The 26,385-nt window shown below is 44.1% G+C and overlaps 1 protein-coding gene across 2 annotated transcripts in view; it reads left to right on the forward strand.

Moving 5' to 3' along the window:
- MPP7 (membrane palmitoylated protein 7) overlaps positions 1-26,385 on the forward strand; it is a 332,266-nt gene that overhangs the window by 207,925 nt on the left and 97,956 nt on the right. For both annotated transcript variants that reach the window (XM_040434340.1, XM_040434341.1), the window contains exons 7-12: positions 2,044-2,175; positions 8,753-8,834; positions 8,917-9,002; positions 11,018-11,092; positions 12,042-12,238; positions 12,835-12,899. In XM_040434340.1, coding sequence (XP_040290274.1) covers positions 2,044-2,175; positions 8,753-8,834; positions 8,917-9,002; positions 11,018-11,092; positions 12,042-12,238; positions 12,835-12,899 — 637 coding nt within the window. The remainder of the gene's footprint in view (positions 1-2,043; positions 2,176-8,752; positions 8,835-8,916; positions 9,003-11,017; positions 11,093-12,041; positions 12,239-12,834; positions 12,900-26,385) is intronic.

Consider the following 26,385-nt stretch of genomic DNA (forward strand, 5'->3'; position numbering starts at 1 on the left):
TCAGGAAGTATTACTTTACTGAGAGAGTAGTGGATGCATGGAATAGCCTTCCTGCAGAAGTGTTAGCTGCAAATACAGTGAAGGAGATTAAGCATGCATGGGATAGGCATAAGGCCATCCTTCATATAAGATAGGGCCGGGGGCTATTCATAGTATTCAGTATATTGGGCAGACTAGATGGGCCAAATGGTTCTTATCTGCCGACACATTCTATGATATTATCAGCCGATATTCAGGATTTTGTACATTATCGGCATCTAACCTTGCCGATATACCGATAATGCGTATAAAGAGAATACTAGTGAGCGCTTCCATTATGAAAGCGTGCACTAGTATACATCGGGTGCCGGAAGTGGGGAAAAAGCGCGGCAAGCGCTTCTGATACTCACCCTCCCTGGTCTTCTTTGATGGGGCCGGCGCTGCACTGTCCTGACCCCGTACAGCGTCAGGACATAGTGCGCGCACTATGACCTGACGCTGCGCGCTGTCAGGTGACAGTGCAGCGCGGGCCGGAGAACACAGGGGAGCGAGACGCTGGACCCGGAGATGAAGAGGAGCCGCGGAGCAGGAGAGGTGAAGAGTTTTTTAAATTTTATTCATCTGAGGTCTGATAGGGGTTAATAAAGGTCTGATCTGAGGTCTGATAGGGGTTAATAATGGTCTGATAGGGGTTAATAAAGGTCTGATAGGGGTTAGTAAAGGGCTGATCTGAGGTCTGATAGGGGTTAATAATGGTCTGATAGGGGTTAGTAAAGGGCTGATCTGAGGTCTGATAGGGGTTCATAGAGTCAGTTAGAAGGTGGGGAAATTGGCATTTGGCACTAGTATATTATAAATGTAAATTATAAATTGACTACCAACTAAGGGCTTTATTCATTTATAATTTACATTTATAATATACTAGTGCCAAATGCAAATTTCCACCACCTCAGTGACTACCAACTAATATAATATATATTATGAGATATAAAATATCGGTATAAATTATCGGCTATCGGCCTGAAAGTTCACCGATTATCGATAACGGCTCTAAAAAATCAATATCGGTCGATCCCTAGTATTAATGTCATATGAGTAGTTAGGGGCAGTTGTCTGCATAAGGATGCAGCACTGTTCATCCATTATTGCTGCATATTCATGGGCTCCAGATTTGTCCACAGCTTTGAAGTCCAGAGGTGCAGGTAAAAGAACCTAAAGGACCTTTGCGCCGCAATCTGCGCCAGAAATACGCCTAATGTAGGTATATTTCTGGTTAGTAAATGACCCCCTTAGTGTTTATTCTTTTTGCTGCCGCCTTGGATCCCTCTTTGCTCAGATTGCCTGAAACCAAAGTTTTATTACTGTAATAAGTAAAGAATATTGTGATCTTGTCCTCAGAGGAGTTGCTCGTAGCTGGTTAGTTGGAGCAAAAGTTCTGTGTTGTTTAACATCAGATGTGTTTCAGGATCTGACTGCTCCCTTCTTCAGGTGGATTTTATTATGCTGAATCCAGTGAAAGTACAGATTTGTCCGATCCCAAAGAGCATCTGATGTTTTGCTCTAACCAGCTACGCGCTACTCCTTTGACATGTGCCCAATATTCTTTGCTTTCGAGACTATTTCTGGCCATAGTAGAGGAATAAGACCGGCACTGACTTCACTTGCAGTATAGAATCACTTTATTGTAAGCATGAAAACTGTGATGCATTTCGGCTCTAGCATAAGCCTTTTTCAAACTTGCATGAAAAAGCCTCTTGTTAGAGCCGAAACGCGTCACAGTTTTGATGCTTGCAATAAAATGATTGTATATTGCAAGTGAAGTGAGTGCCAGTCTTCCTTCTCAATAAGCAAGCACCACGTGGAGAAAACCAAAGTGCCGACTGAGTATCTCCAGAAGGTATTTCTGGCCAGAGTCATGGTGGGGCACCGGCTCAGGGAATGTCGCTTTGTTTGGAAATTATGTTTTTCATAGTTTTTTTTTTAATGTAACAGTTAGTGCAGTACCATAGAACAAGCATGGCATTTATGTCTATTTCTATGTCTTTTATTCCCTTTCTTCTGTAGGCTTTACTGTCAGTACATGACACTGTGGCTCTGAAAAGCTATGATCCTGTGCTTCCTCCCATGCCCGATGACATTGATGAAGATGAAGATTCTGTGAAAATTATTCGGCTTGTCAAAAATAGAGAGCCACTGGTGAGTTAAGAGCTGCAATTAGTTATAGACATATTTGTGGCCTACCTAGCGCTTATTTCAAGTCCTTATTTTTATTTATTTTTTACACCCACATTTTAGTAGGGTTTTCAAAGTGTTTTATACTGATGATCTATCCTCAGGATTTGATTGGAGGGAGTCCGACTCTCAGCACCCCCACTGATCAGCTGTTTGAAGAGAACTCGGCGCCCCAGTAAGTGCCACAGCATCCCGAACACAGCATCATCCATTGGATGCAGGCTATGCTTGGTACTGCAGATCGGCCACATTCATCTGAATAGGACTGAGCTGCACCTAGACCATGTAACAGATGAATGTGACGTCACTGGCTTAGGAAGAGGCCACAGCACTCACTGGAGTGCCATGGCCGCTTCAAACAGCTGATCACCGATCACATAATAATGACCTTTCCCAAGGGTAGGTCATCAGTATAAAACACTCGGATAACCCCTTTAATTTCCAGCCCTCCAAACCTTGTCAAAGTCTTTTTATAGATAATTATCCGTATTTATTTTCATAGAACCGCCTTGTTTCCGCCCTTTTTTTAATATTCACATGCTGGGTGAGATAATCAGAACTTGATACAGCATTGTAGAAATGGAAATGATGTTCGTTACCCTTTAGGTGCCACCAGCGTGCCAGAGGTACAACCAAGGATGGCCAGATATTTCACCTGAGTATTATTGTCAAGAAGACTGGGTTTACAAATTATAGTTTTGGCCTCATTCAGGCCACTTTCCTAACACGTGTTGGAGTTTTGACTGAGCTGGCCATTTATAATTGCCTTTCTTAATGGGTTCCTTCCATCTTAGACATCTATGGCATATTCGCAGGATATCATCTATATCCAATAGGTGCAGATCTCCCCTAAGGGACCCACACCTATCTCCATAACGGTGGTTTGCTATGCCAGTTGTTAAGGCGGCCTTCGGCTGCCACATCCACACAATGACTGAATAAGTAGTGGTTCGCAACATTCTCTTCTGAAGGCTGAACAGTTTCCGTGACTCCCGTGGTATTATGTGGAGAGAAGCATGTGCTCTGCACGTCCAATGCCTTTACTTATGCGATGTGATGGCCAGGGGCCACCTGACCAGACAGAGCATGGGTTGGGGAACTTCTGTTTTGGAAGTCCTAGGGATTTAAGTTTGTTGTACCCCTTTAAACTGATCATACACATCAGGTAAAAGTCATCTGAGTCAACGAATTGCATTGGCATGATGACTTCCTTACTGTAAGGAACCTCTTCAAATATCTGTTCCACAGGGGTGCTGGGAGTCAGACCCCTGTCAATCTGATATTGATGACCCATCCTTAGGATAGTCTATCAGTATCAAAATCTCAGAAAACTACTTGAATAGGAGAAGAAAAATTGTAATTTTCAACATCTCCATTCTTGCTTCCTCCTGGAGATACACTGCTATGTCTTGTTCACCCTCGGCAGCGGCTTCTTCTTTCTTCACATTCAGAAGAAATATATATCCACCATCGGCATCAGTTTTAGACATTCTTGCAAGTTCTCTGTCCATATCTATGGTATTCCAAGATAGGTGCCTCCAAGGTTGTCTAACTCTTGTTAATCTCCAGTACATCCATGTAATTTAAACGTACATTCCCTTGAGGTGAGGGTGCAATTTTTGGGGGTTGCAATTTTCTGGCCAAGCGAACTTTCGACCGACCGCTACAGAATTATGTCTGTCCTCTTGCCTGTCCATGTAGATTATTTGCCCGTCTGCGTCACGTCTCATGCCCCATTCACATAAGGTACATAGATTTTCCGTCATATTGTAACTCACTAGCGTTATATAGTCACCAGAGTCGTAAAAGGAAGTGTCCATGTCCTGTTTGTAACCTGTTCAACTGCGTGATTGATAATGGTAATTCTAAAAGGCTGGAGGAGCCCTGCTGAGTGGAGTAGGTGTATTGTGCTTCAATATCCAAGACCAAAGCTCTGCTCAGCTCTGGATCATCAGCAGCAGAAAGATGATATCTGCTGAGGGATATCTGGAAAATCTGCAGAGCGCAATCAAGAGTATGAGGTTCCCGATGTGAAGACCTTTCCTCCACGTCTCCCATCTGCCCGGTGCACTGCCATGTGTGTCATCCGGCTAGGAAGGCGTTAAGTAAATATCTGTTTGGTTAATAGCTGCGCTCGTTTTTATTGCCGAGCGAATATCCTGGAAATTTTATACGTGTTATGCAGAATATTTGTTTTTGTCAGGAGGAAGTGAGAAGAGATGTCTGTAAAGTCACTTTCTGAGCGCTGTAATGTTGTTAGCGGGGAAAAAAAATGCAGTGTCTCTGTGATTCATACAGTGAGCGCTTGTCTCTAGATAGACATCTTTGGCGTCGGACAGCAAGACACCGGCCCGGCTATTTACTGAGGCTGTTTTCAGCTCCAGGGTATAGTTAAATGTTGTCTGTGCTCAGACCACGCAAAGAGAAGTTTTGTGTTCGGGGTTATGTGTTTTTTTTTGTCCCCAATGTGTAAATGTGTAAATCCAGCACAGGACCTCACTGATAATTCATTACTGTCATAATTTTTCCTCACTGGAGGAAGCCAAAGACAAGAAACGTCAGGCATGTTTTTGGAGAAAATGACTGAAAACACCACGGCTGATGTTATCCTGAACTTGTTCCCCTTTATATTACTGAATGCGTTCTCCGAGGACACAACCCCCAGCTTACACTCTGTCGTTTCTTTCCTAGCTACTGATAAGGCCTCATGCACAAGGCTGTATGTATTTTGCATTTAAGTGGTATACCCATCGCTAGGATATGCCCACATTGTCTGATAGGTGCGGGTCCCACACCTACCCTGAGAACGGAGCAGGGAAGGTGGTGGCCGGAGAATCCCTGGTTTTCCCGAGTCCGGCCACCAACAAGCGCTTTCCCCGTAGTAATGAATGGGGATGAAACGTACTTGCGCGGCCAACGTTCCTATTCATTTCTATGGGGCTGACGAAAATAGGCGAGTCAGTGTAGGTGTGGGTCCCAGAGGTACCCACACCTGTGATATGACCCCATTGTCTGAGATGGGAACACCCCTTTAAGCAGTGTGCTCCACGCATCCGTGTGTCAATTTTGCAAAAATATATAATGTGTCCACAAAATGTGTACCACAGGGGGGGGGTATGGTAAATTATCTTTCTTAAAAAAGGAATATGTCGCCAGAAAATTCACTGTTACATCAGGTACAATGCCTTGTAGGGATAGCTCAGCCAAATGTAATGCTATATTCACTTAGCGATCCATTGCTTCATTCTGGAGTAAATATAATTTTGATCTATAAGACGATGAGCAAATAAGTGCACTGGGGGCAGGTCCAAGACCCTCTGTGTACCTTGCTCCTCCTGCTTTCTCTCATTCTTAATTCCTGCATGGTCATCTCTTCTCTCCTTACCGTGTCATTCATGAAGGAGAGGGGGTGGCTGGCACAGGAAGCAGTAGGAGCAAGGGTGCACAGAGTGGCTTGGGCCCGCCCGCCATGCACCTAACTGCTTATTTGCCGATGGATGACAAGAACTTTTTCTCCAGAGTGAAGAAATGGAAAAGTATCGTAACATTCAGCTAAGCTAGCCCTACAAGACTGTGTGCCTGGTTTAACAGTGAATTTCTTGGTGACACATTCCCTTTAAAGGAACCAATTACATAAGATTCCATTTGAGCAAAGTTATAGTAACAGAATCTTGTTCTAGGTGTGTCTTCTGTGAGTATTCTACAAAAAAGTCCTAAAAAATATATATTTATAAATGGTTTTGAGTAGTAGCTGAGAATATTCATCCAGTAGTCTGTGGGACTCCTTAACGGGGCTCTCCGGGAATTAAGAAAATGAAAATACTTAAATATTACTTCATTAAAGGGAGTCTTTCACCTAAACTGACCATTATAGAACACTAACACCATGATCTGCATTATAGTCCCCATATTGGAATGCTACTTACCGTATAGCTGTCCGTCCCTTATTTTCACTAAAAAACACTTCAATATGTTAATTAGGTTCTGAAGGTGCCCAGGGGCGGCGTTCAAGCGGCCGGTGCCCAGGCCCCTCGTCGCTTTTCATATGAACCCCTCCCCTTTCACCCCTCTGGCCCGCCATAGGTTCTTCAGAAATCCAGCACCCTTCAAAAGATTTGCCGCGCCTGCACACTTCATTCCCCATTATAGGCAGAGGCACAAGAGCATTTAATGCACATGTGCCGGAATGGGGAATAAAGTGCGCAGGCGCAGCGAATCTTGATAACGGGCTGGCGCTGGATTTCTGAAGAACCTAGGGCGGGCCAGAGGGGTGAAAGGGGAGGGGTTCATATGAAAAGCGACGAGGGGCCTGGGCACCGGCCGCTTGAACCAAATTAACATATTGAATAAAAGTGTTTTTTTAGCGAAAATAAGGGACGGACAGCTATACGGTAAGTAGCATTCCAATATGGGGACTATAATGCAGATCATGGTGTTAGTGTTCTATAATGGTCAGTTTAGGTGAAAGACTCCCTTTAAGTGTTCTTGCATGGCAAGACCACTTACTGTTATCTCTCATATATATTCTTATTATAGCCAAATTTACCACCCGAACTCCTCCCACAGTTTTTACACTACATAGACAGTAATATACCGAAACGTGCGGATTGTTCCCAATTGGTGTTCTATTACTTTGTGGAACATTTCGCCGAATGGTTCACAAAATATCAGCGTTTTTGTGGCGAAATTGGTCCCATAGGAATGAATGGCGGAATGTTCAAAACTAGAGTGGGAGCTGAAAAATCAGGACATGATTTCTAAACTGCCACCACTCTCTTATTTTCAAGTCCACCTACACAAATCTTATATCAAAACGTTCAGCTATCCCTGCTGCCACAAGAAATGTCCACGGCTAAGCCATAGTCCTGATAGTTTTCACAATATAACCATTTGTTTGCAACTCACGCCGCCAATTGACATTCATTGAAACTCCACTCTAGCCTCCTCAAATTTGAAGGGCAATTTTTAAACTGCGATTGTGCCTTAATTTTTTATATTTCAGAGACATATGCATCAAAATGTAGGTCTGGGTCTTGTGATTCTCACAAAATAAAGCTCTGCGCTGTAGGATCTATAATTTTGAAACTACAACCGTTTGAAGATGGCAACCGTCAGTAAAGTGAGCAAGTTGGAGCAGTTTGTTTTTAACCGCTCTTCTCTGCCCTTGCTGTAGAGTGAGTTTCCATAGGAACCCAGGTGTGTGAGCAGCCAGCAGAGTGACAAAAGCTAGAGTGTGAGCTGAAAAATCAGGACATGATTTCTAAACTGCCACCACTCTTTCATTTTCAAGCCCACCTTCACAAATCGGCTGCTAATGTTTTTATAAATTATGTTTTAATGTAACTGTGAAGCACTTTGGGCAACAACATTGCAATTAAATGTGCTATATAAATAAATCAAAGTTGAAATGCATTTCTCACTCTATCAAGCTTGCCATGTGCACTTTTTAAATTTGATCAATCAATTGGTTAGTGTAATGTTTACTATCTTTACTCTCTCCAAACACTCCACACAGTTACTCTGCCCACTCCATAAAGTTACTCTGCCCAGTCCAACCTTTCCACAGTTACTCTAGCCACTCCAACCACACAACAGTTACTCAAGCCACTCCACCCATTTACTCCTCCCACTCCAGTTGTAGACTACTGGTGGAGGCAAGAACACTTTACACAATTTCCCCAGAAATTGTAGCTTTTCTAGTTCTAAATATATTACCAAATACCTTTCATTAGTTATAATGTCTCATTTTGTCCGGGGAGCAATCATTAGGACAAATAAAATGGCCGCCATCCTACTAATCCACACTAAACCTGTCCTAATTACACAGGAGGACAAGTTAAAGAGCTGCGCCATCTTCCTCTTTTACTTGTCAGGGATTATGATCCTGAATACAGTTTAATATGATCTTCAGATTAATCTCTGTAGGAATGGAGTTCATTAGGAGACATGAAGTACAGAGAGGAGGGTGGGGATGTGGATAATGAGCAGCAGCACTTGTATGCAGTCTCCATTGCCACAGCCCCACATTACCTGTCCTGGCAGTCCTCTCTGTACATGTCTCCTCATAAACTCCATTCCTACAGAGATTCAGCTGAAGATATATTTCCTGACAAGTAGAGCAGAGAGGAGGATGAGGCAGCTCTTTAGCTCAGTGTTGTAAAGTAACTTGTCCTGCTGTGTGATTAGGACAGATTTTGTGTGTGCTAATAGGACGGTGGCCGTTTTATTTCTCCTAATGATTGCTCCCCAGACAAAATGAACAATTATAAATAATTAAATGTATTTTGGAATATATTTATACTAAAGTAATATTTAACCACATTTTCTTAATTCCCGGAGAATCCCTTTAATGACGCCACAGCTCTCAGTAGAGTTGCTCTTCAAATTTGCACTTAATAATCCTGAGATAGCAATTACTGTTTTTTGCATGCAATTTTCTTTTTTTTTTTTTTGTTGTTATAACTAGTTTTATTCCTTTTTTTATTCAGCATATCTTTCTGAGCTTTACCTTGTATGTGTTTTTTTTATCTTCGTTATTTAGGGTGCTACAATAAAGAAAGATGAGAGCTCAGGCGCCATTGTAGTTGCCAGGATAATGCGGGGAGGAGCTGCGGACAGAAGCGGTGAGACTTCTGTGCTTTCTGTGTTTGAAGTGATCGGATACGAGGCACAATTTCAGCTTATACAAGTGTTTTATTCCTACAGGCCTCATCCATGTGGGGGACGAGCTGAGGGAGGTCAATGGAATAAGCGTGGAAGATAAAAAACCAGAAGAAATTATCCACATTTTGGTAAAATGAATAATATCAGTGTCATTTCTACCACATGTTATAATAATTGAGCTATGTACTAACTCTGCAGTGTCAGTGGTCAGTCCGCCATTGCTTGCTTTCCAACCACATTTGCCTACTTAGTTGTACATGTAATTACAGACCAAAATGCGGTGGGAGTTAAGTGCAAACTAAGCATTTCCCTTGTAACATCTTCCATTTCAGCAGCAGACTAGTCCTGCCACCTTAGGCCCCTTTTACACGTCAGTTAATCATGGACGTGTGCTGTGTATGTTCTCCACGGACAGCACACACATCCATTGATTTTAATGTGTTTACTTACACATCACTGATTTTCCATGGACCTTGGGTCAGATGAGATGCACTACTTTGATCCGTGGTGAGACCCAAACACGCCCATTGAAGTCTATGAGTCCGTGAAAACTACTGACACTACATGGATGGCATGCGTGTTCTGTCAGTGATTTTCACGGACCATTGGTAGAGCTGCTTTGGAAACGAATTATCAGCCTAGCCGTACTGGTGGAATACAGATAACACACGGAGGGCAAAGACCGGACATATGGATGAAACACAGATCCCTCACTGATGGACCACTGACCAGCTTGTCACAGATGACATCACGGACACAGACAAGTGAAAGGGGTTTTCCGGGACTTAGATATTGGTGACCTAGCCTAAGGATAAGTTATCAATATCAGATCGGTGGAGGGCCGACACCCAGCACCCTCAACATAAGCTCTTTCGGGCAGCTTCCAGCATCAGAAACTATACAGAGGTCAGAAGGCTCCATCTACTGTGTAGTTTCCGGCATCGGCATGCTGCAGCTCAGCTTCCATCCATTTAAGTGGGAGCTGTTCCCCGTCACGGGCACTACACAGTGGATGGAGCATTCTGCGTCCTCCTCCGTCCACTGCATAGTTTCCTGCACCGCCGTCTGTCCGAAACAACCTACCACCAAATTTGATATGACATATCCCGAAAGTCCTGGAAAACCCCTTTAAAGTGTAAATGTCATTTTGACATGTCATAGTGACGTGTCAGAAGTTTTGATTGGTGGGGGTCTGGTTGCTGAAAGAAAGGGCAGAAGCAAATAGACTGTGATCCTCTCTCCTTGGTCACGTGGAGTTAGCAGTGTGCTCACTTCTGCCCTTTTGTTCCAGCGATCATCCAGTTTTTTTTTAATCTTACACAACCTCTTTTTAAACATCTACACAGGTGGCAGAACCCCCTTCACCTCCACCGAGCCAAAGAAAGAACGTATATTAAAGTAGAACTCCCACAAAAAATCTCATTCTCTGACCTGTTAGGTACATGATGTAATATGTAGTGAATGCAATCTTCTCACCAGTGACTGTATTTGTGAGTTATCCCCTCCCTTCAGATCCTCAGCTCTGTCATGTGATCAACACTCTGATCTCCAACTGACACAGGACAGGAAGTCAGTTACTTCTCCATTCATTCCTATGACACTGACATTGAGGCTCCCATAGGAATACAAAGAGAAACTGGCCTCCTGTCCACACATAAGAGGCTGTGTTATTTGGAAAGTCACATGACACAGCTGAGCATCAGAAGAGGGGTTATAACTCTCCAGTACAGTCACTGGTAAGAAGATTACCTTCACTAGATCTTACATCGTGTATCTTTCTAACAGGTCAGAGAATTAAAATTTGTGTGGCAGTGCTACTTTAAATGTTATGCTCCCCCTTTGCAGGGCTATGAGCCGCATTCCCATAGGAAGTTCTGTAATCAGTGCATTGTAGAATAGCGGGTGACTGTGACAGCGAGGGAAACTGAAATGGTCACTTACTAGTGACAGCACCTGAATTCATTATGGGCACTGGGTAGCAATCCAGTTCCTAAACATATCAGAAGGAAATAATTTCTAAAGCCTCCCTTGAAGTCGTATATATCCAGGGATATAATCAGCTTGCGTCGATGAACGTCTCACTGTCATTGGGCTTTCTGACACATCCGTATCTAACAGCGTCTCTTCTCCCTGAATATTACAGGCTCAGTCACAAGGTGCTATTACTTTTAAAATCATCCCCAGTATCAAAGAAGAATCGCCAGACAACGATGGCAAGGTAATCCCTGCTGCTTGTTTTCCTAGAGGCAGAATATTAGTTCTTTATCTGTTAAAGTGTAGCGGTTGTTTCGGTTTAAAGAGGCTTTTATCAAAGCTGTAACTGAGCATTAGGCTACATTCACACAACCGTGCTGAGTTTTGCGGTCAGCGGTCTTGTTGTTTTAAACAAAAAGCAGAATCTTAAAAGTAGTGTGTCATCAGGAAGTTCACTCTTACACCAGACACGACGGGGGAGATATGTCAAGGCTGGCGGATCCATCTCCCTGCACTGGCGTGAGATGCGCCTGATTTGTTAAGAGACAGAAGCCTCTTAATAAATCAGGCGAATCTCTGCCCTGCTGTGCGCCAGAAAGTGAAGTCTACGCCAGCTACAGACTTGGGTAGACTCCAGCTGTAACTTCCGCCACTTTCTGACCCAAGTTCGGTACCAAGGTTTTTTTACAGTAATAATTAATTCCCGAAGTTATCACACGAAGTCTCGCGCGACTTCTCAAAGTAATAACTTTCGGCTCATCGGAGCCAATACATTCTAATACTGTACGGAGAGAGATTAGAAGTTTTTAGCGAATCGACTTCGGGTGTACCATTGTACCATGTGCCATTGTATCTGGTTTAAAGGGCATCTGTCAGCAGTTTTGTACCTATGACACTGGCTGACCTGTTACATGTGCGCTTGGCAGCTGAAGTCATCTGTGTTGGCCCCATGTTCCCATGCACATATGAACATGGGATCAACACAGTGCCAAGTGCACATGTAACAGGTTAGCCAGTGTCATAGGGACAAATCTGCTGACGGCTGTCCTTTAAAAACCAGGGCAATGTATTTATACCATATATTAGACCGTGAATGTGTTAGTATGATAGCTGACCAAGAACCAAGTTCTATGTGATAAGATTTTTGCCGCTGTGCTTGTTCTAGAAGTCTGTTTGCTTCCCTTCTCTTACAGATGTTTGTTAAAGCCCTCTTTGACTACTATCCTAATGAGGATAAAGCTATTCCTTGTAAAGAAGCCGGGCTTTCGTTCAGAAAGGGAGATATCCTTCAGATCATGAGCCAGGATGATGCAACTTGGTGGCAGGCCAAACACGAAGGTGATGCCAATCCCAGAGCCGGATTGATCCCTTCAAAACAATTCCAGGAGAGGTTAGCTCTGAAGTTCACTCTCTTCCTCTCTCTCTCTCGTTTTATTTTTAATTTTTTTCCCCTCCTGCCTCAAATTGCCCTAAAGCTGCGCTGCGACTTACCAGATTGTCAGTAGCTTACCACTGTACACTTCACAAGTATCAGGGGTCACGACCGTCCCAAAATGAACTTAAAAACCCTTTTCACAAATATTTCAGACTTCCTTGCCTGTCTGGCCAAAAAAAGAATAATGACCGAAAACGATAGGACTAGTCCTGGTCCAGATTGGAATAGGAGCAGATGGAAAATAGCACATCAGTATCACAATCTCCATTGATGTACTCTACAGGAATAAGTATTGTAACATTTTTTGGACCGGAGACAGAAGGAAAGTACAAAAAGAGAAAAAAAATTAAAACTTCTCCGTGCTGCTGGTTTTATTTTTTGTCAAAGCCCGGATAGATTAGATGCCAATTAGTATTATTTTTTTTTAAAAATTTTACAAAATAAAAAATTATAAAAAAATAACAGTTTAGAGGCTATATGTGTTTAATAAGAATCCCTAATCCCGTAATGGCGAAGTTGAGTTTCTCATGGACTTTCTCTTTCAACTGCAGGAGATTTGCACTAAAGAAGCCTGTGGTGCTGACCCAGCCTCAGAAAGCCTCCAACAGAAGATCATGTAAGTTTACGTGGAATTAAAGAGAGGAGATCACACGTGTTCTGGAAGGTTCTTGTGTTGCGCTTTCACCGTCTGTCAGACAGGCGCTTAACCTTTTATAGATTTGTAGGGATGGTGCGTGTCAGCCCAGGATATGCCTTCATTTCGTTTTCCTGAGAGCGCCGTCGTAGGCTCAGTCTTTATTTCCTGGCGTTTGTTCTGTATGGTTGATACTACGGACGGTGCACTGTTATACACTGTAGGACACGAGGCAGCCATTCTGTTTATTCAAGGCATTGCTGATTTCAAGTGACCCTCCGGTTCAAGGAAAAAAAATAATCACGTTAGGGTCCTTTCGCATTTTGCGGAAAACGGAGCGGTCGTGTGAATGGACCCTTAAAGGGGTTGTCTCATCTGAGACAATGGGGGCATATCGCTAGGATATCTCCTAAACGGAACCCCAAAAGTGGTGGAGGGCACACTGCACATGTGCAGCTGCCCCCCATTCTATGGGGCCGCCGAAAATAGCAGCGCACTGGCTTGGCTATTTCCGTTGGGCCTTTAGAAGTGAATGGGACAAACACATAGACCCACCATGTTAGGGGGCATTCACACGACCGTATTTTTGGTCCATATCGGATCTTTATGTTTTGCGGATCGGATGCGGACCCATTAATTTCAATGGGGTCTCAAAGGATGTGGACAGAACACTGTGTGCTGTCCGCATCCATATGTCTGTTCCGCGGCCCCCCCAAAAAATGGAACACATCTTATTCTTGTCTATTTTATGGACAGGAATAGACGTTTGTTTTATAGTGTGAGACCTGCGGAAGTGGACAATGCAGAAAGCACACGGCTGGTATCTGTGTTTTGCCGATCTGCGAATTGGGGACTGCAAAACGGATGCGGTTGTGTGAATGCCCCCTTACTCTTTACATTCCTGCTGTGCATTCACTGTGCTGCTGGCCAGAACTTTATTAGTTCATTAGGGTTTTTCATACAGGCTGGAGATCTGACAAATTCTGGTCCCCGATAATTGCCCCATGTAAAGAGGACTTGTTTGTTGGGTGATCGCGTCTTTCATGCAGCACGCAAAATCACTGTTTGTCAGCAGCATATTTTGTGCCCGTCAAACAGTGAACTTGAGGATGAATGATCGCAGCAGTGATCGTTCACCCCCATATAGAGCAGGTGTCCTGCTGCTGAGCGATCCGGGAGGTTCCTGCTCATTGCATCGGTCTACAGAAGTGAGCCCACACACACACAGGGCCTGTCCTGGCTGTCATATTTATGAGTGACGCACTCGTCCAGTGTTCTACTTCATATTTATTTGGAGAAGGTTATCTGGTGATTGCCGTTTATTTAATCATCCCCTTTGTGGACTGAGAAGAGCGGAGTCTTCAGACATGTATCGCTGAGGTTCTGCTACTTGTAATCAGCTCCTCATCTAAAACTCCATGGCACTTATCAAAATAAAGTATTCATTCCTCCAGACGCTTTATGAGCGCCAGCCAACGTGTCAGATTCTGGATTTGGTTTCATCGGAGTAAAACCCGATCTCCTCTATATTTATTTAATATCGATAGACCTCATACTTGTCTATTTGATGTGCTCACTCCCGCTCTTGGCTTCCATCGCCCATTGCATCATTTTGGAGCGCGGTAAAAAAAAAAAGCCTTCAGTAGTTTACTCTATGAATAATGCTGTAAATGTAATTATGGCGGACTCGTAGACCTAGATCCTCCGTTTATTTACTGTAGGCTCCACATTAAGAGACGTTTATGTACAGGTGCTATATGATAGGACTGGAGGGTCTGTCCGGTTTGGTCTGTACTGGTGTCAAGTCTTAAACGTGTCCTCTATCGACAGGATAGGTGATAGTTGTCTGATTGGTGGAGCGCCACTGATTTTGAGAACCGGGGTCTTGTTGTTCTTGGTATGAATGAAGCAGCGGTCTAGTACTCGCTCCATGCCTCTCCGTTCATCTCTGTGAGACGGAAGAAGATAGCCATTCATTGGACTCTTCTCAGGAGTTCCATAGAGTTAAATGGGGGAGCACCACACTGCTGCATTCCTATGGGGAGACACGGGACCCCAGTTCTTGTGATCGGTGGGGATCCCAACAATCATGAAAACACAACCCCACTGATCAGACTTTTATCCCCTTTTATCAAGTGGCACCCTGCTTTGGGTATATCTGCTGAGAATTTATGTACATCCACCACTGTGGTCTTTAGGGTGCATTCACATGACCGTATTTTTTGTCCACTTCTGATCATTTTTGTGGATTACACGTGGACCCTTTCACTTCTACAGGGCGTTAAAAAATGCAGACAGCGCAGGGCTGTCATCCATGTACTGTCTGCGTCGGTGCTGCCTAGCCGCAAATTATAGAACGTGTTCTATTCCTGTCTGTTTTGCAGACAAGAATATTCATTTTTTTTCTATGAGGCCTGCAAAAAATGTGGGATGCACATGGACCGCCTCCGTATTTTGAGGATCTGTGATTCTGCAAAACTGATAGTGTCGTCTGAATGCACCCTGAGGCTCCATTCACACGTCTGTGGTGTGTTGCGGACCCGCAAATTGCGGATCCGCAACACACCTGCCCGGCACCCCTATAGAAATGCCTATTCTTGTCCGCAAGCTGCGGACAAGAATAGGACATGTTCTATCTTTTGCGGAGCTGCGGACCTGAAGATCGGGGCCGCGCTCCGCAAATGCGGATGCTGACAGCACACTGTGTGCTGTCCGCCTCCCATTCCGTCCCCATAGAAAATTAATGGGTCCGCACCCGTTCCGCTAAATTGCGGAACGGATGCGGACCCATTTGCGGACGTGTGAATGGAGCCTTAGAGGTATCTAAACTACTGCCCTCCACTTGTCTCCTGTCTGCACAGTGTCAGTCTGGTGAGATACTCAGTCCTGACAGTGGGTTTGGAACCAATCCTAGTAGCCAGTTGATTTTGACTTACTGAGGTTTTCAGGCAGGATCGCCCCTCTACTAGGGGAAAGGAGGGGTAAAACATCTACAAGGTAAAACATATTCTTGTAAAAATGTATTTGACAAAAACAATGTATCCTGGTATCTGCACTTTTCTGCATTACACTCACAGATGAATCGAAGCATGATATAAGACCATGATATAGGACCATGATATAGGACCGTGATAAAGCAGCCACATAGGCTCCTTTTAATGCACTTTTTTTTCATTTACTTCCATGGAAGAAAAAAATACTGACCTGTAGTTGTAGTCCTTATGTAAGCTATGGACATGGTGCAGTTGGTATATTCATGCTGTAGACTGTAACGATGGCTTAGATTCAGGGTACTTCCACACTAGCGTTTTTCTTTTCCGGCGCTGAGTTCCGTCCTAGGGGCTCAATACCGGAAAAGAACTGATCAGTTTTATCCTAATGCATTCTGAATGGAGAGCGATCCGTTCAGGATGTATCAGGATGTCTTCAGTTCAGTCACTGAACGGCGTTTTGAACGGAGGAAATACCTCAGTATGCTGCGGTATTATCTCCGTCCAAAATTCCGGATCAGTTGCCGAACTGCCAGATCCGGCATTAATTTACATTGAAATGTATTAGTGCCGGATCCGTCCTGAAAATGTGGAAAAAAAATAATAGAAACGAATTCGTTTGTCTGTATGACAAATGGAGAGACAGATCCGTTCTTGCAATGCATTTGAGATCCGCATCCGGATCCGTCTACAAATGCTGTCCGTTTGCATACAGATTGCCTGATCCGGCAGGCAGTTCCGGCGACGGAACTGCTTGCCGGATCACTCTGCCGCAAGTGTGAAAGTAGCCTTAGGGGTGACTGTGCCTTTTTTAATTTTTTTGTACATGGTGGAAGATACTCACATGGGGTTATCTTGGATGAGCTGTGAGTAGCCTTCCCTTATATTTAGAACTAGCCCCTGTATAGGAATAGATGCTGCGAGTCCGGAGTCAGCTCATTTGAACACTTACTCTATTAAATCAATGAGACTTTTGGTTTGGTGTGGTAGTTGTTTTTTGGTATTTTTTGACTTAAGCTGTCAGGTTTATTTAATCATGTTATAAAACACTTGATTTACCAAATTTTTCAGACTGTAAGACACACGCAGGTTTTAAAAAAGAAAAAACGAATTCATAATAATGTAAACATCACTGTTGGTTTAAGGTGTAGTGTAGAATAGAGGGTTGTTGCCTTGTAGTCTAGGCTGGGTGCATAAGAGACCTTTAATACTGTATATTGATCTCTGGTGGTCTAGTGTAGAATAGAGGTCTGATACCTTGTAGTCTAGGCCTAGTGTATTAGGGGCAGTTAATATATTGTTCCCTGGTGGTCTAGTGTAGAATAGAAGGTTGTTACCTTGTAGTGTAGGCCATGTGGATTAGTGTATACAAACTAAGAAGACAGGTTGGCATTAGCAGGAGGTGCTCAAACCCACATTCAGTTGTGCATATATATAGGGGAGCAAATCCTGCACTTGTGGCCCGTTGCTAATGGCAATCCCCAGCAAAATGCATACAATGGAGGATGCCCGCGGTGAACCACAAGTACCACAATAGACATCCTACACAAGGTAACAAGTGCGGATATCATTAATATAACAAAACAATAACAAAGATAGGTGCACTCTGCAGTCTCACTAAACCCTCAAACTGATTTTAAAATTGAGAGATTAGTCAACATGTCCTACGGTGTAGAACATGTCTAAGCTCGGGCACCACGCCAAGGTATCTCAAGTAGCCCGGGACCTAACACTCTCCTACCTGAGCCGTATGGGCAATACCAGGAGCCAGTGGGAAAATTACAGGAGCATAAGGCCGACTCACAAACAGCTCACCAGTTACCTCCAGCATGTAGCCATGCTTGCAATGGGAGGAGGGAGGAGTCTGCGAGTCCCATTCAAGACTTGCTGATATGTCCCAGGCCTCACAGGTGCACCTAAATGTGACCTGTAGATCGAAAACAGGCACATTTAAATAGGAGTTTATACACCTCCAGGAATCTATATATACAAACTAAGAAGACAGGTTGGCATTAGCAGGAGGTGCTCAAACCCACATGCAGTTGTGCATATATATAGGGGAGCAAATCCTGCACTTGTGGCCCGTTGCTAATGGCAATCCCCAGCAAAATGCATACGGTGGAGGATGCCCGCGGCGAACCACAAGTACCACAATAGACATCCTACACAAGGTAACAAGTGCGGATGTCATAATTAATATAACAATATAACAAAACAATAACAAAGATAGGTGCACTCTGCAGTCTCACTAAACCCTCAAACTGATTTTAAAATTGAGAGATTAGTCAACATGTCCTACGGTGTAGAACATGTCTAAGCCCGGGCACCACGCCAAGGTGTTAGGTCCCGGGCTACTTGAGATACCTTGGCGTGGTGCCCGGGCTTAGACATGTTCTACACCGTAGGACATGTTGACTAATCTCTCAATTTTAAAATCAGTTTGAGGGTTTATTGACACTGCAGAGTGCACCTATCTTTGTTATTGTTTTCTTATTTGGGTGTATTAGGGGCAGTTAATATATTGTTCCCTGGTGGTCTAGTGTAGAATAGGGGGCTGATACCTTGTAGTCTAGGCCGAGTGTATTAGGGGCAGTTAATATATTGTTCCCTGGTGGTCTAGTGTAGAATAGGGGGCTGATACCTTGTAGTCTAGGCCGAGTGTATTAGGGGCAGTTAATATATTGTTCCCTGGTGGTCTAGTGTAGAATAGAAGGTTGTTACCTTGTAGTCTAGGCCGTGTGGATTAGAGACAGTTAATATATTGTTCCCTGGTGGTCTAGTGTAGAATAGAGGGCTGATACCTTGTAGTCTAGGCCGAGTGTATTAGGGACAGTTAATATATTGTTTCCTGGTGGTCTAGTGTAGAATAGAGGGCTGATACCTTGTAGTCTAGGCCGAGTGTATTAGGGGCAGTTAATATATTGTTTCCTGGTGGTCTAGTGTAGAATAGAGGGCTGACACCTTGTAGTCTAGGCCGAGTGTATTAGGGGCAGTTAATATATTGTTTCCTGGTGGTCTAGTGTAGAATAGAAGGTTGTTACCTTGTAGTCTAGGCCGTGTGATTAGGGACAGTTAATATATTGTTCCCTGGTGGTCTAGTGTAGAATGGGGGGCTGATACCTTGTAGTGTAGGCCATGTGGATTAGGGACAGTTAATGTTTCCTGGTGGTCTAGTGTAGAATAGAGGTCTGATACCTTGTAGTCTAGGCTGGGTGTATTAGGGGCAGTTAATATATTGTTCCCTGGTGGTCCAGTGTAACATAGGGTGTTTAACATTTGTTAATCTGGTGGTTTACTCACCTTAAATGGATCCAGTGATGTATCCTGTCCAGAAGCTAAACAATGTGCACATCACTTTCCTCTTCCATGGGGCATGCTTGTCTGTAATATTAGACGATGCACAGTCCATACCCTTCTGACCAGTTATCCACATTCTGCCCAAAAACATTATTTTGGGGTTTCATGCCAATTTCATGAGCTCTTTTGCATCCCAGATGTTTGAGCAGAAACTTGAAGACCGACATGACCAGCAAGAAGGAGGACCTGCAAACTGGTGCTGGGGCTGCAGCTCTGAGCCGCCTAGGCCAGTTATGGCTAACCTCCGACACTCCAGCTGTGGTGAAACTACGACTCCCAGCATGCTGCATTCATTTGTTCTGAGAACAGCCAAGCAAGGGGGCATCTTGGGAGTCGTAGTTTTACTGCAGCTGGAGTGGCGGAGGTTAGCCATTGCGTTTTTTTTAATCCTTTTTGGATAGATGGAGGCATAAAACGTGATGTGAACTCACCCTAAGGTGCGCACATTTTTGGCAAAACTTTTTGTAGCTAAAAAGTGTGATGTAGTTGGTGCCACTGAGGCTTCTGATGTTAGCATAGTGTTAATGTCATTCAGGGGCAGACTGAAACCTAGCCTTTAAAGGGAACCTGTCACCGGGATTTCGGGTATAGAGCTGAGGACATGGGTTGCTAGATGGCCGCTAGCACATCCGCAATACCCAGTCCCCATAGCTCTGTGTGCTTTTGTGTAAAAAAAAATGAATTGATACATATGCAAATTAACCTGAGATGAGTCAGGGACAGGACTCCTCTCAGGTTAATTTGCATATGCATCAAATCGGTTTTTTTTACACAATAAAAGCACACAGAGCTATGGGGACTGGGTATTGCGGATGTGCTAGCGGCCATCTAGCAACCCATGTCCTCAGCTCTATACCCAAAATCCTGGTGACAGGTTCCCTTTAAAACGCGTTACCGTATGTAAACTGGAATTCAACTGCCTTTGTAGTCTAGCCTCTATCATTGTACTTTGTTTAAACTTGAAACGCGTCGGACAACAGAATTATGGAGTCTTTTTGACCACATTACTATTCCCATACCGTAATATCACTGCGATCAAGCCTCTCTGCCAGGGAGCCCCATATATATATATATATATATATACACACACATAAATATCTGCTCTTGTATACAGCTAATTGCAGGTTTAGTTCCTTCAGGGTCGAGATCCCATTAAATAGCGTTTGATTACGACCCTGTCTGCTCTGGGAGAGGTGACTTATGGGTCCTGAGCGCCGCACATGTGACCTCTCTAATGTTTCCGTAGTATTCCTCTTGTAGTAAATGATGAATGGACGCCATTGTGCTGCCTTACAAGACATGCGAGGTCTAATGAGGATAAAATAAGACTGATTTCATACATTTTATCTGGACAGCTGGTTTTGCTTTAAAGGAAGCTTATGTAAACCGATCTGAAGTCACCACCCACTTAGGCTGCTCTCTTGCATGGCTAACCCGGCAGCGTACTTAACAGTGCAATGGCAATCTCCCTAATCTAAAATCATTGTGCCTCTTTTAATTAGCGGTGGCAGGTATTTTGAAGCCTGCTTTAACAGTCCCCTGGAGATCTGGTCAGAATTCAATTTCCACGGAGAGAAATTGGATTAAGGTGATTGCAGTACCACACAATGCAGTCATGCACCAGAGCTATGACCACTGTTGAATCATCAAGGGGCTGGCACCGGTCCCTTCCGCATTGCGAGCGCCCTTCATCTGCACAGGAATTAAGTCACTTATGAGAAACATATCTTGTTTGTTCATCCTTCCTCATAACCACGTCTCGAGTTACTGGACATGGAAAAATGAAGCGACTCGAAATGCAGGTTTTCTCCAGTTAATGAAGCCTCCCGGAACACTTACCATATAAACGTTTTTACGGATAGTCCGCCTCATGCTTACATTGACTTAAGCACTTTCACATTTCTTCTGGTATAGGGTACAAGGAGGACGCTCTTGTCTACCTATGAGAATGTATCAAAGTGTTACTGATCGTAGAACAGGTACGGAGAGATCCTGGTGCACACTTGGCGGTATTATCATTATTGTCATTGTTATTATTCATTTATGCACTTATATAGCGCTGAGCTTCACATACATTAGCATCACATTGTCCCGAGTGTGGCTCACAATCTTATCAGCATGTCTTTGGAGTGTGGGAGGAAACCGGAGAACCCGGAGGAAACCCACGCAACACGGGGAGAACATGCAAACTCCATGCAGGTGTTGTCCTTGGTCAGATTGGAACCCAGGACCCCAGCGCTGCAAGGCACCAGTGCTAACCACCGAGCCACCGTGCTTCACAGTTTCTAATGCAACCATATAACACCCGAGGAGTCTCTTGCACAAGACTCTTTCGTCATTACACAAGGGTCTCTGCAGCCGTACTACCCAGTGTGCACCATTGCCTCGCCACGTCTAGGCTCTCTTTTTTTTCTGTAATGATATTCAGTCCAGCACTTCTGCAAAATGATATTCCAGCTTTACTGAGATCTACTGTACTTAAAGGTCCACATAGTTGGGAAACACATTAAACATGACGTGCTAACCATGCTCTTAAAGGGGATCTGTCAGCAGTTATGTCCCTATGACACTGGCTGACCTTTTACATGCGCATTTGGCAGCTGAAGGCATCTGTGTTGGTCCCATGTTCCTATGCGCCCGCCAAGTGCACATGTAGCAGGTCAGCCAGTGTCATAGGTACAAATCTGCTGATAGATGCCCTTTAAACAAACTTTACGCGTTTCAAGTGCCCACCCCGCTCTTAATTATAGCCGTCAGGTATACACCAGGAGTGTTCACCTATGCCTATGACATGCAGTAGTAGATCAACGGGCGCTATATCTCCTCATGAAGAGCTCCTGATCGGTGTGAGGAGTAAATGCAATGTAATGTGAATAACATATAGACCACACTTTTCGAGACAGTGGCAAAAAGAAACTATGCTGAGGCATAAGGGACACTTATGGCATCTCACGGAATACCTCTGCTGTATAGCGGCAATGTTCCTAGAAAACAAGCTGCATAGTGACACTCTGAAGAATGGCATGAACTACGGTTCCCTAATATAGGGATATCGAAACTGCTCCCTTTCAGATACCCTGAAAACGCGTAGGTAGCGTAGCTGCTGATGTGAGGAGCCTTTAGCTTGCTAGTAGCCTGAAGGCGCTCTGCCCATCCTTTGATCACAGTGTTGTTCTTATGCTAAACAGGTTTAAAATTCCTGCCGATTCATGTTTTCATTTCTGGTTTGAAGGGTTCCCATCACACTGAAAATGTAGTCCGATCTGCAGGCAGCATGTTATAGAGCAGGAGGAGCTGAGCAGATTGATCTAAAACTGCAAAAGATCCAATGTAACTTATTTATTTCTTTAGCCCTCTTTCTATGCTTAGGAGTCCAGTGGGCGGTCCTCTCCGTGATTGGCTGCTGTCTCTACAGGGAGAAGGAGGCCGGTCACTGATTAGGACCTCCTACATGACCACTAAACATACTGCTGCAGATTGGACGGCATTTCCAATGTGACTGGTTCACTTTAAAGGGGGTTGCCCAGTATTCAGATATAGATGATCTCAAGACAGGTCATCAGTATGAGATCAGTGGAGGTCCACCGCCCAGTACCGCCGCCAGTCAGCGGCACTCGGACAAGCACTGCAGCCTCTTCACTGGACGCCAAGCTCAGTGTCATCCATTGTGTGCAGCTCAGTGTCATCCATTGTGTGCAGCTCAGTGTCATCCATTGTGTGCAGCTCAGTGTCATCCATTGTGTGCAGCTCAGTGTCATCCATTGTGTGCTGGCTGTGCTTGGGACTGCGCGTCACACAGCAATGTGACCAATGGAGATGACCACCAATTACAACAAAGAATGGCGCACACCAAAGAATCACTTAATTAAATTCTAAAATGTATTAATATCTAAAACATGATCACAAAAAACGTTAAAAACTATGTAACATGTAACGTTGTTTTTAATGGGTTTTTAACTTATTTTGTGATCATGTTTGGGATTTAATGGCGGTTCATTGGTGTGCGCCATTCTTTTCATGTGCTCTTTGTTGCAACTGGTTGCAGTGTTTTTACACATGGGCAGCACCCTTTTTTTCAGTTGATACTGTGATGCCCGCTTTCCATCACCTTCATACCAATGGAGATGATGTCATGAGCCATGGAAGAGCTCATCCGATCTCTGCAACCCCATCAACCAGCTGATCATTGAGGGGCACCAGGAGTAGGACCTCCATCATTCTGATACCAATAACCTATCTTGGGAATTTTAAATATTTCAATCCCGGACAACCCCTTCAAGTTCCACTTTTCTGATTCCGGATGAGTTATGGTCCCCTTCTGTCCGCTGGCAGCCATACAGTCCCCGGACCTCAGAGGTGGGGTCTATTTGCATGGAAAGCAATGGAGATTACTGCACCCTTCCTCCTCTTTGTTTTCTGGGCCGCTGGCACAAGAACAATTACAGGTTCAAGATGGCAAGTTCATTTCTGAAGCCGAGTGGTGACGTCAGGCACCGCCCGATCCTGCGCCGAAATTAGATACAACTTGTCTGTTTTCTTAATACATGAAGATTATTCATTCGCTGCATTTAAAATATGTATCTCTTTCTTTTTGGCTCTTCTAAGATGAGGAAACTGTTGAGTATGGTAGGTGCATGTGATACTTTAATTTTTTTTTGGTTTTTTTCTTTTTTGATCAATTGTTACATTTTCTCCCACCCCCCAGTTATATTTTCAGCACATTTAATCATTTCCTTTCTTTTTTTCCCCCTTCTTTTTGCTTCTCAGAGGAAATTGAAGGTACATGTACAAACGTTTCTTTGCTTTGCCAGATAACTTTATTTAGGCAACATGTGTTTGGAGTTTATGTGGCCACAGCACGCTTTACAATATGATTGTCCTAGACTTTCCATTTTTCCTTTCCGACAGTGAGCAACATTGTGTTACTTTCATGTTTATGTCGTGGTTTATAGAATGTAGTTCCATAAAGTTTCCATTGTGATGTTTACCTTGTAGCGTTCTTGTGTATTTCCCTAGTTTGCTGTACTCTAGTGTGTATTGTGTGTAGCAGGAATTAAGGAGGACCTGTCACCTCCACTCCATGGTGGCAGTATTGTTTGCATTGTATCCTTGCAGTAGTTTAAAGGGGTTTGTCAACTGTTTTTTGTTACTGATGACGTATCCTCTAGATAGGTCATCAGTATCCGATCCGTGGAGGTTGGACACCCGGGTACAGGTACCCCCGCTGATCCGCAGTTTGAGAAGGCACCGGCGATCGCAGTAGCGCCACAGCCTTCTCTCAGCTCACCGAACACAACGCCATACATTGTATTGTGACTGTGCTTGGTATCACAGCTCAGCGCCATTCACTTTAATGAGCGGCGCCTAGGCCATGTTACCGATGAAGCTAGAGAAGGCCACAGCACTACCGTCTCAAACAGCTGATCGGTGGGGGTCCCGAGTGTTGGACCCCCACCGATCAGGTACTGATGACCTATCCAGAGGATAGATAGGTCATCAGTGTAGAAAACACTTGAAAAACTCCTTTAATGTCCATGAGCGTTCTTCCAGCAATATCGCTGCCTGTCTGGTGTACAGGTGACAGGTCTCTTTAATTTGAAGGCTTGCTCTAAGTGCATTATTCTTTGCAGTCATTTTTGGGGAAAGGAAGCAGGAATTATGAGAAATATATCTCTTTTATCATTTTCCTTTGACATATAACACTGATCTTATAGGGCCCCATAGCAAAACTTAATATGGACACTCCCTGCCCCACCTAGTTTCCCAGTACGCATGCACCAAACACTGACTGTGGCCACTTTCACATCTGCGTTTTTGCTGGATCCGTCATGGATCAGCAAAAAACGCTTCCGTCATGAGAATACAACCGTCTGCATCCGTTCTGAACGGATCCTATGACGGATCTTAATATCGGAAAGGGAAAGCACAGATGTAAAAGCATAATTTAAGTGGAAATAATGTATTAAATAAATTGTAATAATTCTAAACATGATATTTCTGAAGGTATTTACACCAGTCAACTGACCTAAATACATGAATAAATCCCCCCATACAGCCCTATGTCTGCTGCTTCCCTTACACAGTGCAAAATAAAACTCTCTACCTGAAAAGATCACTAGGGGGGGGGGGGGCTCATTGTATAGGAACTTATACAGTTGCCATTGACTGTAATGGAAGCCGTAGCAATCTCTCTTCACTGATCTCTCCCTAGTGGCAGCTGCATGTCTGAGCGAAGTTACTCAGCTCCCTGCCCCATAGCTGTCACATGGGCTGCCTCCATGGAAGCTACTCAGAAAAGAAAAGAGTAGCAGCACTTACGTATCTATAGCAAAAAGTCTCTATGGTGGTGGTGCCCGCAGTGTTGGATTCCAGTCTGTAGTATCCCCAAATCTTCCAGAGTAAGGGTCCATTCATACGTCCGCAATTTCGTTCCGCAAAATTGCGGACCCATTCATTTCTATGGGGCAGCACAATGTGCTGCCAGGATCCAGAATTGCGGATCCGCACTTCCGGGTCCTCAATTCCGATCCCGAAAAATATAGAACATGTCCTATTCTTGTCCGCAATTGCAGACAAGATTAGGCATTTTCTATTAAGTGCCGGTGATGTGCGGTCCGCAAAATGCGGAACGCACATCGCCGATGTCCGTGTTTTGCGGATCCGTGGATCCGCAAAACACACACGGACGTGTGAATGGACCCTTAGGCTACATGCACACGACCGTATGTGTTTTGCGGTCCGCAAAAAAAGTATGACGTTCCGTATAGCATCCGTTTTTTTTTTTGCGGATCCGTTTTTTTGCGGATCCATTGTAAAAATGCCTATCCTTGTCCGCAAACTAGAAAAAAATAGGACATGCACTATTTTTTTTGCGAAGCAACGGAACGGACATACTGATGCGGACAGCACGCGGTGTGCTGTCTGCGTTTTTTGCGGACCCATTGAAATGAATGGGTCCTCATCCTATCCGCAAAAAAAAACCCGGAACGGACACGGGAACAAAATACGGTCGTGTGCATGAGGCCTAAATCAAACTAAAACCGCAGCACTCGCCGGTCCTCAATTCATGCTGGTTTATTCACCAAACAATTGCGTCGTTTCGACCTCTCGGTCTTTCTCAA

Source organism: Bufo bufo, chromosome 5 (assembly GCF_905171765.1).
Source record: "Bufo bufo chromosome 5, aBufBuf1.1, whole genome shotgun sequence".
NCBI lineage: Eukaryota > Metazoa > Chordata > Amphibia > Anura > Bufonidae > Bufo > Bufo bufo.